At 48.6% G+C, this 12575-nt stretch overlaps 1 protein-coding gene across 1 annotated transcript; it reads left to right on the top strand.

Annotated features, from left to right (window-relative positions):
• The first annotated feature begins 837 nt into the window (after positions 1-837).
• On the top strand, positions 838-1767 carry LOC142365074 (olfactory receptor 14C36-like). Its single transcript, XM_075445518.1, has one exon. The coding sequence runs from the start codon at positions 838-840 to the stop codon at positions 1765-1767; it is 930 nt and encodes a 309-aa protein (XP_075301633.1).
• The last annotated feature ends 10808 nt before the right edge of the window (positions 1768-12575 follow it).

Below are 12575 nucleotides of genomic sequence, written 5' to 3' on the forward strand. Positions count from 1 at the left end.
CTGGTGTTCTTGAACAGTTACTTGGTCTGCTAGGAGCCCCATAAACTGCCTTCGCCTACCCCTCAGTCTGCTCCAGGAAATGTGGGCCTGAGAATAGAATGGCTGTCCCCAGAAGAGACCCTGTCTGTAAAACACTGCACCGTTTCACCGCAGTGTCCTGTCAGGCTGTGAGCTGGACATAAGACACAGCTGTCTCACAGCATCTTTGTGGCACCTTAGGTAGCCCTAAAGAAGCCCCAGAGGTTCTACGACTGGAAATGGTGTTGAGCAGCTGCATGCGGGCAACTTCACTGCTCAGCAAGGTCCCGTTTCATATCAGGTGAACATACGACGGTGATGATTCTCCAACTCAAGGACATGCGAGTGCAGGGCACCAGGGAAGAAGACTGACAGACCATCTCCCCTCAGCCTTCACTGAGTGACAGTGAACACTTTTGCCACTCAGGTCTCACAATAGAAATACTGAGGATTTCTACCTTCTAAGAAGCCTCCCCAGGTAGGGCAGTAGGAACTAAAAGAAAATTATAAAAATGAAAAATATAGGAACTGTCATTCCTTAGAACTGGCAAAGAAGATGCCAAAACCTCATTACACGTGAGAGTGGATTTCATCTGATGGAAACTGTGAATATCTGAGCTGGTACCTCCCTTTTCCCATTCCCACTGCAGCAGAGCAGGACTAAGTCTTTGGGAGTCCATGGGAGAGTCCCTGATCCTCGAGGTACAGCTATGGAATTGTGAGAGAAATTAAAAGTTTTAGTATTCTTCCTTAAAATGTCTCTGCTAACTTCTCACTTTTCTTTCATCTGCAACAGTTGCCCATGTCCAGAGGAAGCAGATGTCCAACGGCAGCTCCATCACACAGTTCCTTCTCCTGGCATTTGCAGACACACGGGAGCTGCAGCTTGTAACCTTCTGTCTCTTCCTGGGCATCTACCTGGCTGCCCTCCTGGGCAATGGCCTCACTATCACAGCCATAGCCTGTGATCACCGCCTCCACAACCCCATGTACTTCTTCCTCCTCAACCTCTCTGTTCTTGACCTTGGCTCCATTTCCACCACTATCCCCAAAGCCATGGCCAATACCCTCTGGGACACCAGGACCATCTCCTACACGGGATGTGCTGCGCAGGTCTTTCTCTTTGTCTTCTTCATCGTCACAGAGTGTTCTCTTCTCACCGTCATGGCCTATGACCGCTATGTTGCCATCTGCAAACCCCTTCACTACGAGACCCTCCTGGGCAGCAGAGCTTGTGTCCACATGGCAGCAGCTGCCTGCGGCACTGGGTTTCTCTATGCTGGGCTGCAGACTGCCAATACATTTTCAATCCCCCTCTGCCAAGGTAATGCTGTGGAGCAGTTCTTCTGTGAAATCCCACAGATCCTCAAGCTCTCCTGCTCAGACTCCCTCCTCAGGAATGTTTGGGTTGTTGTACTTGGTATCTCTTTAGCATTTGGTTGTTTTGTTTTCATTGTGCTGTCCTATGTGCAGATCTTCAGGGCTGTGCTGAGGATCCCCTCTGAGCAGGGACGGCACAAAGCCTTTTCCACGTGCCTCCCTCACCTGGCCGTGGTCTCCTTGTATGTCAGCACTGGTATGTTCACCTACCTGAAGCCCTCTTCCATCTCCTCCCTATCCCTGGATTTGGTGTTGTCATTTCTGTACTCGGTGCTGCCTCCAGCAGTGAACCCCCTCATCTACAGCATGAGGAACCAGGAACTCAAGGATGCTCTGAGGAAACTGATGACTGGATTTTTTCAGAAGTAATGAACTATCTCCTGCTGCGTGTTACAAACAATGGAACTCCATAAAGGCCCACACAGTTTTCTGACATTTGTCTTTTTTTCTTTGTTTCGTTAGATTTTTTTTCTTTTTTTTTTAGTTACAATAATGTTGTCCACTGATACCTGTGAATGTAACAAATGTAACATGTAAGGGATGTTACACTTTAGGTGGTCAGCATCATTGCACAACCAAAGCAAGTCTTTGTTCTTTGCGAATAATTGGGATGGTTGTAAGATAATAGAATCCCAAACAATGCCTTTAGGCCTTGGGAGAACAGGTATGCAAAGGACTGAACTAAGGAGGCTGCGAGATGATAGTGATCTGAGGACTCCGACGATCACCGAGAGACATCAACAAACATGCGTGAAAAACATTACCATATACTGATGAGTTGTCGGAAAAAACATTACTAAGATTAGCATTTCTTCGAAATGTAATTAATATGTGTGTTAACATAGCATAAATACCTAGTAACAGTGTCCCTTTGGTGCACACGTTTGGAGGAGACGCCCCCTGTGTGCCTGGCGTCATAATAAAGAATACCTACTTCATAGCCTTCCGACTATTGAGTCTTCAACTCTGGCTTTTCACGGCATCATCACAAAGGAATGGCAATAGTCATAACATTTCTACATCATTATCTACTGCTCTTGTGCGACCCAAAGACTTTGTGTAAATGAGGAGCCACTACCTCTGTGCATTTCAATAAAGTACAGTACCCTGCACTGACTCTTTTTCCTGAGATGCTTCCTCCAAGACCTTGTCTGGAGCTTCAGGTGCAGTGCCTGTATGCATAGCTGGAGGCACAAAGAGTCTCAGCAGACCAGCGCTGCCAGGGAGCACCAGCATTTGGACTTTCCAGAGTTGCTCTCATTTCACTTCTACAATCTCTTTCTGAGCCCTTGTGTTGGTCTGAATCTTTGAGTGCTCCTGCAACTTGGTCATGGTCCTGCTGTGTGGCAGTCCTGTGGTCACAGTCAGGGGCAGGCAATGGGCACTGTTGTGAAAGAGCTGGCTTCCATAACAGCATTTCCATTATCCAAGGGGATCTCCTGAGGGCAGTGTCTGAAGGCTTAGGTCTGCTTTCAAAGTTGCTCTCATGAACTTGCGCAAGAAAGTGCCCTGGCAAAGAAAATGCCAGTGCATGAGTGTGCAGGTTTGGGGCCGACCACAGTGTCTTTGCACAGCCAGGATCCTGGGAGAGACAGAAAGAACCATCAGAGCAGGGTCTGGTCTGTGCCCGCCTGCTCTGGATGCCCCAGGGGAGCTGCCCCAGGGCAATCGTCACAGGCCTGACTATAATATCCACCATTCCCAACACTGGCCTCTCACTCTACCTCCAACAGGCTGTTTGCCCCTCCTTGGAGGGACAGCAAATTATTAGGCCAGAAGTCCACATATATGTTGTACAGAGGAGACTTAATCATGCAGATAGGGTGCATGTAATGAGATGAACGCAACCAAGCACAAATGCCATCAGTAATTTCTGGGGGTGGCTGTGAAGGTGTGTGGGACAGACAGTGTCTTGAGGTCACTTCTCATTGATAGTAACGTCCCCTGGGAAACCACCTGGCTGCAGCACTGGGATGCACTTGCATGATGCAAGGTCTTTGTGTCCATTCCTCATGCTGTGGGGCATCTCAGAGGAGGGTAGAGCAGGACGATGCAGAGCTGAAGTGCTTCCCAGCGTCAGGGCCAGAGAATGTGCAACGGAAGAACTCCTGTCTCCAAACACTCCTGTCACAACCTTGACATTTCCACGTGTGCCTTCAGGAACAACCTCCACCATCCCAATGAGACTTCTCTCACCTGCCTTCTCCAAATCATTGCAAATACCCCTGCATGCTGTGTCACCCTCCCCTGTCTTTATGGCCTGTCCCTTTTATCACACGGTATGAAAAAAGCACATCCGTGGAGCATTCCACCTGTGCAGTCAGAAAGGGTTCTGCAAGCATGAGTGGCTTTGCCTTCTATCAGATGGCATTTCTCACCTCTAACAAAGCACAGAGCACAAAGTCTAGGGAGCATGAATGCAGTCAGAGGCACACACCACTCCACGTTTCACCTCTCTAAACTTTATTCACAGTTTCTTTAAGCACCTAACAGACTAAGAAATGCTCTCACTCACAGGTGTCCTACTAGGAGAGAGGGGACATTAAGAACTAAAATTTTCCATGGATAAAGGGGACCAGGACAGTCAAATACCACCAGTGGAGTTTCCACTAATGGGAATGAGGAATGTTCCCAACCATCAGAAAAACCTCTTCCTCCTGTCTATCATGACCTGCCCTGTGACTGTGGTTGGGAACACTTTCCTCATGGGACTGCTGCTAGAAAACTTGGAAACCTGCTACAGATCCAAAACCCTGGTTGTCCCCTGGCTAGGGACAGCACAATTTCTGCTCACAGCAATGTTAGTGCAATGTCCTTCACCTTTTTCATGTATGGAGTGTTTCCTGCTGGTGGCCACATCCTACAATGAGTACTTGCTTGTATGTCACCCCCTGCTCTCTATAACACTTCTGAGCTGGAAGTGTTGTCTTCAGAAGACAGCTGCACCTTGGCTAGGGGGGTTTCTGTCATCTACAGCAATCATTTTGTTCTTGCCCCAGACACATTTTGAGGCCCTGACATGCTGGACCACTTCTTCTTGAAGGTGGTGAAGCACTGGAACAGGATGCCCAGAGAGATTGCAGATGTCCCATCCCTGGAAACATTCAAGGTCGGGTTGAAGGGGGCTGTGGGCAACCTGATCCAGCTGGAGATGGCCCTGCTCATTGCAGGGCCATTGGACTAGATGACCTTTAATGGCCCCTTTCAACCCAAACGCTGCTATGATTCAGTGACTTTGCCCCAGTGCTGGAAATCTCCTGCAATGAAACCATGACACTCATGCTCCTTGCTTTTGTAACCTGCTTTTTACGTCCAGTCTTCTCCTTCGTGTTCATGCTGGCATCCTGTGTACATCAGAGCTGCCACCCCAGGGCAGCTCTCCTGCCCAGCACGGGCAGGCAGAAGGCCTTCTCTACCTGCTCCTCTCACCTCACTACTGCCACTGTCTTCTACAACATCTCTCATTCTTGGATCTGTGATGCTAACCAGAACAGCCCTCCTGAGACAGTTTAACAAAGACATTTTTCTATCCCAACTTCATACACTTGCCCAATACCCTCATCTCCAGCCTGATGACCAGAAAGTTTAGGGGCAGGAGATCACTGAGATGAATGCCCAGGAAAGCTGTGAGCTGCACAGAGAACCCATTGGAGTGGCAGGCCTTTAGGAAGAAATCACTTTTGGTTCTTTCCCGAACTGGCCACAAGAACCTGGACAGGCGTGTTGTGTCCTGGGAGCTACTCTGGAAGCAGGGGATATTGAGAAGTCTTCTGCTGCGAATGATATTGAGAAGGCTGACCAGTGTCATTGGGAGACCTCTCTCAAACACTTTGGAAAGTCAAGAGCCATCAGAGAGGTTCCTGGGGACTCAGAAAAGGCAGACATGACACTAGTCTTCAAAAAGGGCAGGAAGGAGGATCTGGAGAGTTACAGACTGGTCAGCCTCGCTAGGGAAGGTGTCACGGAAAGTCATCCTGCAGCCATCTCATCAGCATTTGAAGGACAAGAAAAGGATTGCAGAACACTTGTAGGAGGGAAAAGGAGATGTTTATACGTGGACTTTAGCAAGGCCTTTGCTGGGGTTGATAGAATAACAAAATCCTAGAATCGAAGGGATTGGAAGGCACCTCTGTGGGTCATGTAGTCCAACCCTCCTGCCGAAGCAGGGTCACCTACAGCAGGCTGAACAGGACCTTGTCCAGGCAGGTCTTGAATATCTCCAGAGAAGGAGTCTCCACAGCCTCCCTGGGCAGCCTGTTCAAGTGCTCCGTTACCCTCAGAAGGAAGAAGTTCTTCCACATGTTCAAATGGAACTTCCTGTGCTTCAGTTTGTGCCCATTGCCCTTTGTCCTGTTGCTGGGCACTACTGAAAAGAGTTTGGCCCTATCCTCCTGACATCCACCCATCGTCTCCTGGCATGGAATGGGTTTCCCATAGTCTCCTGACAGACAGACTGCTGACAGCTGGACTGAAAAAGAGGAATCTCTGGTGGGTGGGAAGTTGGTTGAACCATGAGGGTCAGATGTCATGCGTGCTACAAAGTCCTCCTGACGGCCACCGATTAGCGACATCTCTCAATGTCCAGCTATCTCCTGGAAGGTGAGGATACAGTACGTGTAGCGGTCAACTTGGAAGACAAATGTGCTAATAATGAATGTCATCCCTTCCCCACACCCTTGCCCTCAGCTTTACTTGCTGAGCATGATGTCGTATGGCATGGAATATCCCTTTGATCAAATCAGGTAAGCTGTTCCATCTATGTCCACTCCCAGACACGTGACCATCCTGAGCCTGCCAGCTTTTGCGGGCATTGCAGAGACAGCCTTCATATGGTGCAAGCACTGCTCAGTAACAGCCAAATCATTGGTGTAGGATCAACATCGTTCTAGCCACGAGTACAAAGCACAGCAGTAAACGGGCTGCTATGGGGAAAGTGAACTCCATCCCAGCCAGACCCAGTACAGTGGTGTTCAGGGGTCTCTTCCAACCTGCATTCTTCTATTATTCAGTGCATGTTTCTTTGGAGAGCTCTTTGAAGAGAGAATAGACAGAGGAAGAAGAAGAAACAGAGTAGAGAGAATAGACAGAGGAAGAAGAAGAAACAGAGTAGACAGAAGTAGACATAGAAGATGCACCAGTATAAATACAGCAGTTCCTCTGAGAAACAGTTCTCCTCTCAAATCATCGGTAGGAGATCTGTTAGATAAATTTGAGGAAACAAGCTTATGATTCTCTGCTCAGGTACTGGGCCACAAGGATGGTGATGGCTGGGTACTGTATCATGTGCTCAGAAGTGTCTCAGGAGCTCATAATCTAGTAAGCCAATGGCGGTGAAGGGGCTGTGAGGTCACTTGTGCCTCTGGAAGTGACAGGCCAGCAGCAGCAACATGGCTGAGAAAGGGACTGTGAAGTCACTTTGTTCTGAAATAACTGATAGGTCAACCCTTGACTAAGGGCTGGGATATGTGCTTTGAAGCTGCCATCTGCCAGCACCTCTGACAGGCCAGCAGAAGGCACCTCGTTGGCACATTGACCAGCAGATGCCCTCTGCCGAAGGACCTAGGCTTACTCCAGGAAGGGGGCTTAGGTTTTGGTTGGCATGTCTATCCTGTCTGAGTACATGCTGAGATATCAGCAAGCACACGGCTTGGTCATGTCTATCCAAGAAGCTGAAGGGCTAATGGCCTTGGAAGATCATGGTGAGGTTACTTCTGTCTCATCAGGTGAAAGGCCACACGAAGGCTGATGAGTTGGAAAGCCTGCTTGAAGGGTTGTTTCAGATATGTTTCTAGGATAAAACAGGAGATAAAAACACTGCCACACAAGTTAGCTTGAAAGGAGAGGACTGGACACAAAGAGGAAGAAATGTCACTTAAATTGTAGTGCTGTGTACCAGAAGCCATCCAGAAGGAGTATGAGACCAGTCCATATCTTTTTGTTTCCAGGAACAGAGGGTGAGGGTGGACAGATGTCAGTGAATGTATGGATATGCCAGAGTGAGAGCAAGGTGGGGAGGTGGGATGGGTGTCTACAGCCTGCAGGGAAACAGCTGCGTGTAACAGTGCAGGACAACCTGTGGTGGAGATGACAAAGGGTGCTAGCAAAGGTGGAAGTCACAAAGAAATCCAAGTCTTTGTCCCCTCGGTTATCGCAGCTACCTCTACCACCAAGGCCTAGGAGGAGACACATTGTGCTAAGGCACTGGGGCCTCACTGCCTCCTTGCACACCCCCAGTAGGGCTGGGAAATATCAGACCATTGTCCTTCACTCAGCATCACACACTCCACATCCCTCTGTTCCTGGATCAGCCCTGAGCAAGGCGTGAAGGACAATATCTGCCTTCCCAGGGTTGACATTTCTACTTCATCAGACAAACCCAGAGTTTTCTCAGCATCTGGGCTACCTGCACATCACCTTTGCCTACTGCAATCATGGCCTCCAATTATCTGTTCTAACGAGTCGCTGGGGTGCCTTTGTTGGTAACCTCCATGGGATTCGTTAAAGCTTCAAGGTACTTTGAGTTTTGTTTATTACACTGAGTTTTTGGGAGGTTTGTGCAATCTCTTCCCAGTACCCAAGGTTCAAGGACTCGACACCAAATACACCATGGGGCTCATTAAAATAAAGCAAGTCCTAACAAGCCATGTCTCTTCCTGTAATTTTCTTCAAGTCTTCAGGAGATGTACAGATAATGGGAGCTGTTTTCTAGGGTAGTGATGGAGAAAGATTTCAAAGAGCTTCTAATAAAAATGAGGTGCTATATTCAAGGGTGTGTTTTCTGACTTTTCAGTTTAGAGAAGAGCTGATGGCAGCATTCTCCAACAGGTGTTGACCCAGCGTCTCTCCTCAGGAAGTCTCAACAGGAAGAACAGAGGTCTCATGAGATCTGACACTGTATGGACAATGTTCACCTCACCTCCCCAACCCCACCATTTCTCTCACTGGCCACCTGGGACTTTCCCTTACACCACACTTGCCGCTGCAGTCTGCAGCTGGAGGTTACAGCTCCTTTGTACCAACTCCCACCGGCTTTCCTTGGACAACTCCAGAGAGGCACAGGTTTATTTTCCTATTTGCAAGCAAAGAAAAGTGAAGCATGACAAGTTTCATCACCAATAAAACACTCTACAATCCTATGAGATATTCTACGACTCTATGATTTATTCCTTCAGGTTCCTCCCAGCTTGCCAGCTGCTGCTCTTTTGAGCTTCAGGGAGTTAAAAAGCTTTCCTGTCTTTCACAGGACTAATTGTCTCCTTAGCCAGCTCTTTCATTATGTTAATATCTATTTTTTTTATTCACCTATCTAAAGAATCTCTCATAAGATTATCCCTTGAAGACAGGTGACCTCATAAGAGGCAGCTTGTACTTAGCGTATGGCCACAGAGTGTGTTTTCTTGTTTATGAAAACTGATCATACTTTAATTTTTTTGCTTTCAAAGAGGAAAAATTCTTCTGTGCTTCTGTGCAGCCAGTTCTCAAAGGAGAGCAGGTGGGAGGTAATGCAGTGGACAGGTAGCATCCAGCTTCAGACTTCAGTGGAGAAATCTGAAGCAAGGAAGAGTAATTTAAGTCCCAGGTGGCCAATGACAGAAATGGTGAGATAGGGAAAGTGAGAAGCAAAGTTGTTCCTACAGTGTCAGACCTCAAGAAACTACTTTTCCTACTTGTCCAGACCTCCTGAGGAGACACCCCAAACCAATATCACTTGGACAATGCTTCTATCATTTCTTTACTGAAGTGAAGAGTGACTAAGACTACCCTTTAAAATAAATAATCATTACTGTTACATGCACTTTGAAAGTTTCTTCCTTAACTAGACTATGAAACCTCTTTAATTGGCTGTAGAATTCTTAAGGACTTGAAGGAAATGACAGGAAGAGACATGGGTCTTAAGGCCTTTCTGTATTTTAATGAGCCCTATGGTGTATTTGGTGCTGAGTCTCTGAAACTCAGGTACTGAGAAGACAGAATAAGCTGCTCAAGAAGTCAGAAGCAAAACTCCAAGTACCTGGAAGCATTAATGGGCCCCACTGAGGGCCATTATTGACAAAGCCTCCCCAGGGACTCGTTAGAGCAGATAATTGGAGGTTGTGATTGCAGGCAGGGAGAGGCACTGTGCAGGTGGCTGTAATGCTGAGAAAACTCTTGGTTTGTTTGATGAAGCAGAAAGGCCAAACCCTGACCCTCAAGCTCTGGGAAGGCAGAACCTGTCCCTGAGGTGTGGTTGAGGGGTCTTCCAGGGTCAGTGGGATGTGAGGGTGAGCAATGCCAAGTGTAGGAAAACTGTGCAACACCTCCTGTTTTCCCCAAGTAGTGGTGAGGAGGAAACAAAGACCGGCGCCTCAAAATGAATTTTCTCCTGACAGGCCTCAGGGAGGGAAAAAAAATAAAATGGAAAAGTAATCAGGGCTATTTGGGTGTACCTGCCAAGCAGCCCTGCATCTGAGCAACGTCTGGAATCGGACAAGAAAGCCAAGGATCATCTGACATAATTTCTTTCTGCCCAACTTCAGTGGTCACCAGGAAGCTGAGTAGTCTCCCTCCCATCATGTGGGCAAGATCCATGGTAGATGAAAACACCGAATCATTTGTGATAGAAGGGACTGCAGCAGGGTCTCTAGGCCAAATTTCTGCTCACACCAGTGTCAGCCATGGGGTCTGATTAAGCTGCTCAGATGTTTAATGATTTTGGTCTTGAATATCTTCAAGGATGGAGATGACACAAATGCTCCGGGATATCTGCTCAGATGCTTAACCATAGAATCATAAAATCATAGAATCACTGAAAGTTTTGGGTCGGAAGGGACCCCTAGAGGTCATCTAGTCCAACCCCCCTGCAGCGAGCAGGGACACCACTATCTAGATCAGGTTGCTCACAGCCCTGTCCAACCTGGCCTTGACTGTTTCCAGGGATGAGGCCTCCACTACCTCTCTGGGCAACCCGTTCCAGTGTTTCACAACCCTCATTGTAAAGAATTTCTTCCTTATATCCAGCCTAAACCTACCCTGTTTTAGTTTAAAACCATTACCCCTCATCCTGTCACTGCTGTCTCTACTAAACAGATTGTCCCCATCTTTCCTATTGGCTCCCTTTAAGTACTGAAAGGCTGCAATCAGGTCTCCCCACAGCCTTCTCTTCTCCAGGCTGAACAAGCCCAGCTCTCTCAGCCTGTCCTCATAGGAGAGGTGCTCCAGCCCTCGGATCATTTTAGTAGCCCTCCTTTGGACCCGCTCCAACACTTCCATGTCCTTCTTGTGCTGAGGGCTCCCCAGCTGAACGCAGTACTCCAGGTGAGGTCTCACCAGAGCAGAGCAGAGGGGCAGAATCACCTCTCTCGACCTGCTGGCCACGCTTCTCCTGATGCAGCCCAGGACACGGTTGGCCCTCTGGGCTGCCAGCGCACATTGCTGGCTCATGTCCAGCCTTTCGTCTATCAGTGCCCCCAAGTCCCTCTCAGCAGAGCTGCTCTCGATCCTTTCACCCCCCAGCCTGTATTGATACCGGGGATTACCCCAACCCAGGTGTAGGACCTTGCACTTGGCCGAGTTGAACCTCATGAGGTTCACACAGGCCCACCTCTCCAGCTTGTCCAGGTCCCTCTGGATGACATCCCGTCCTTCTGGTGTCTCGACCGTACCACTCAGCTTGGTGTCATCTGCAAACTTGCTGAGGGTACACTTGATGTCACTGTCCATGTCATTGGTAAATATATTGAACAGCACCGGTCCCAGTACAGACCCTTGAGGGACTCCACTCATCACTGGTCTCCATCGGGACATTGAGCCGTTGACTACTACCCTTCGGCTGCGACCATCCAACCAATTCTTTATCCACCAAACAGTCCACCCATCAAATCCATGGCTCTCCAATTTAGAGAGAAGGATGTTGTGGGGGACCGTGTCAAAGGCTTTACAAAAATCCAGATAGATGACATCCATAGGTTTTCCCTTGTCCACCCTTGTTGTTATACCATCATAGAAAGCCACTAGGTTGGTGAGGGGGACTTGCCCTTGGTGAAGCTATGCTGGCTGTCTCGAATCACCTCCCTGGCCTCCATGTGCCTTAGCATATCTTCTAGGAGGATCTGTTCCATGATCTTCCCAGGCACAGAGGTGAGGCTGACAGGTCAGTAGTTCTCAGGGTCTTCCTTTCTACCCTTTTTGAAAAGGGGCACAATGTTTCCCTTTTTCCAGTCACTGGGAACTTCCCCTGACTGCCATGACTTTTCAAATATCATGGAGAGTGGCTTGGCAACTACATCAGCCAGTTCCCTCAGGACTCTGGGTTGCATCTCATCAGGTCCCATGGACTTCTGTACATTTAGGTTCCTGAGGAGGTCCCGAACCTGATCTTCACTTACAGCTGGAGGGATTTTATCCTCCTGGTCTCCGTCATGCCATTCATCGACTCGGGAGGGGTGAGGAGAGAGGTTGCCAGTGAAGACTGAGGCAAAAATGTTGTAGAGTACCTCAGCCTTCTCCTCTACTGCTGTTGCCAGCTTGCTGGTCTCGCTCATGAGCGGGGTTACGCTTTCTTTGACCATCTTTTTCTGGCTGACATACCTGTAGAAACCCTTCTTGTTATTTTTTGCATCCCTTGCCAAGTTCAGCTCCAGCTGTGCCCTGGCCTTCCTGACCCCATCCCTACACAACCGGGCAGCTTCCCTATACTCTTCCCAGGAAGCCAGTCCCTGTTCCCACTGCCTGTGCAGTTCCCTCTTCTTCCTTAGTTGGACCAGCATCTCTTGTCTCAGCCATGCCGGTCTCTTCCCTTCTCTGCTCGACTTCTTACATTTGGGGATCGAGAGCTCTTGCGCTCTCTGGAATACATCCGTAAAGACCTGCCAGCTCTGTTCTGTTCCCCTGTCCCTGAGGACTGTTTCCCAGGGAGTCCTTCTGACTATCTCCTTGAAGAGCTGGAAATTTGCCCTCCTAAAATTTAGGGTCCTGACTATGCTCTTCATTATTCCCATTTCCCTCCGTAGCATTAGTTCCACCAGTGTGTGGTCACTGCAGCCCAGGCTACCTCTGATCTTGACATCCCCAACATGCTCACTCGCACTGGTGACCACCAGGTGTAGTATTGTATCCCCTCGGGTAGGGGTGCTTATTACCTGGCTTAAGAAGTTGTCCTCAATGCATTCTAGGAACCTGCTGGATTGCCTACAGCTTGC

This window comes from Opisthocomus hoazin, chromosome 31 (genome assembly GCF_030867145.1).
Source record: "Opisthocomus hoazin isolate bOpiHoa1 chromosome 31, bOpiHoa1.hap1, whole genome shotgun sequence".
NCBI lineage: Eukaryota > Metazoa > Chordata > Aves > Opisthocomiformes > Opisthocomidae > Opisthocomus > Opisthocomus hoazin.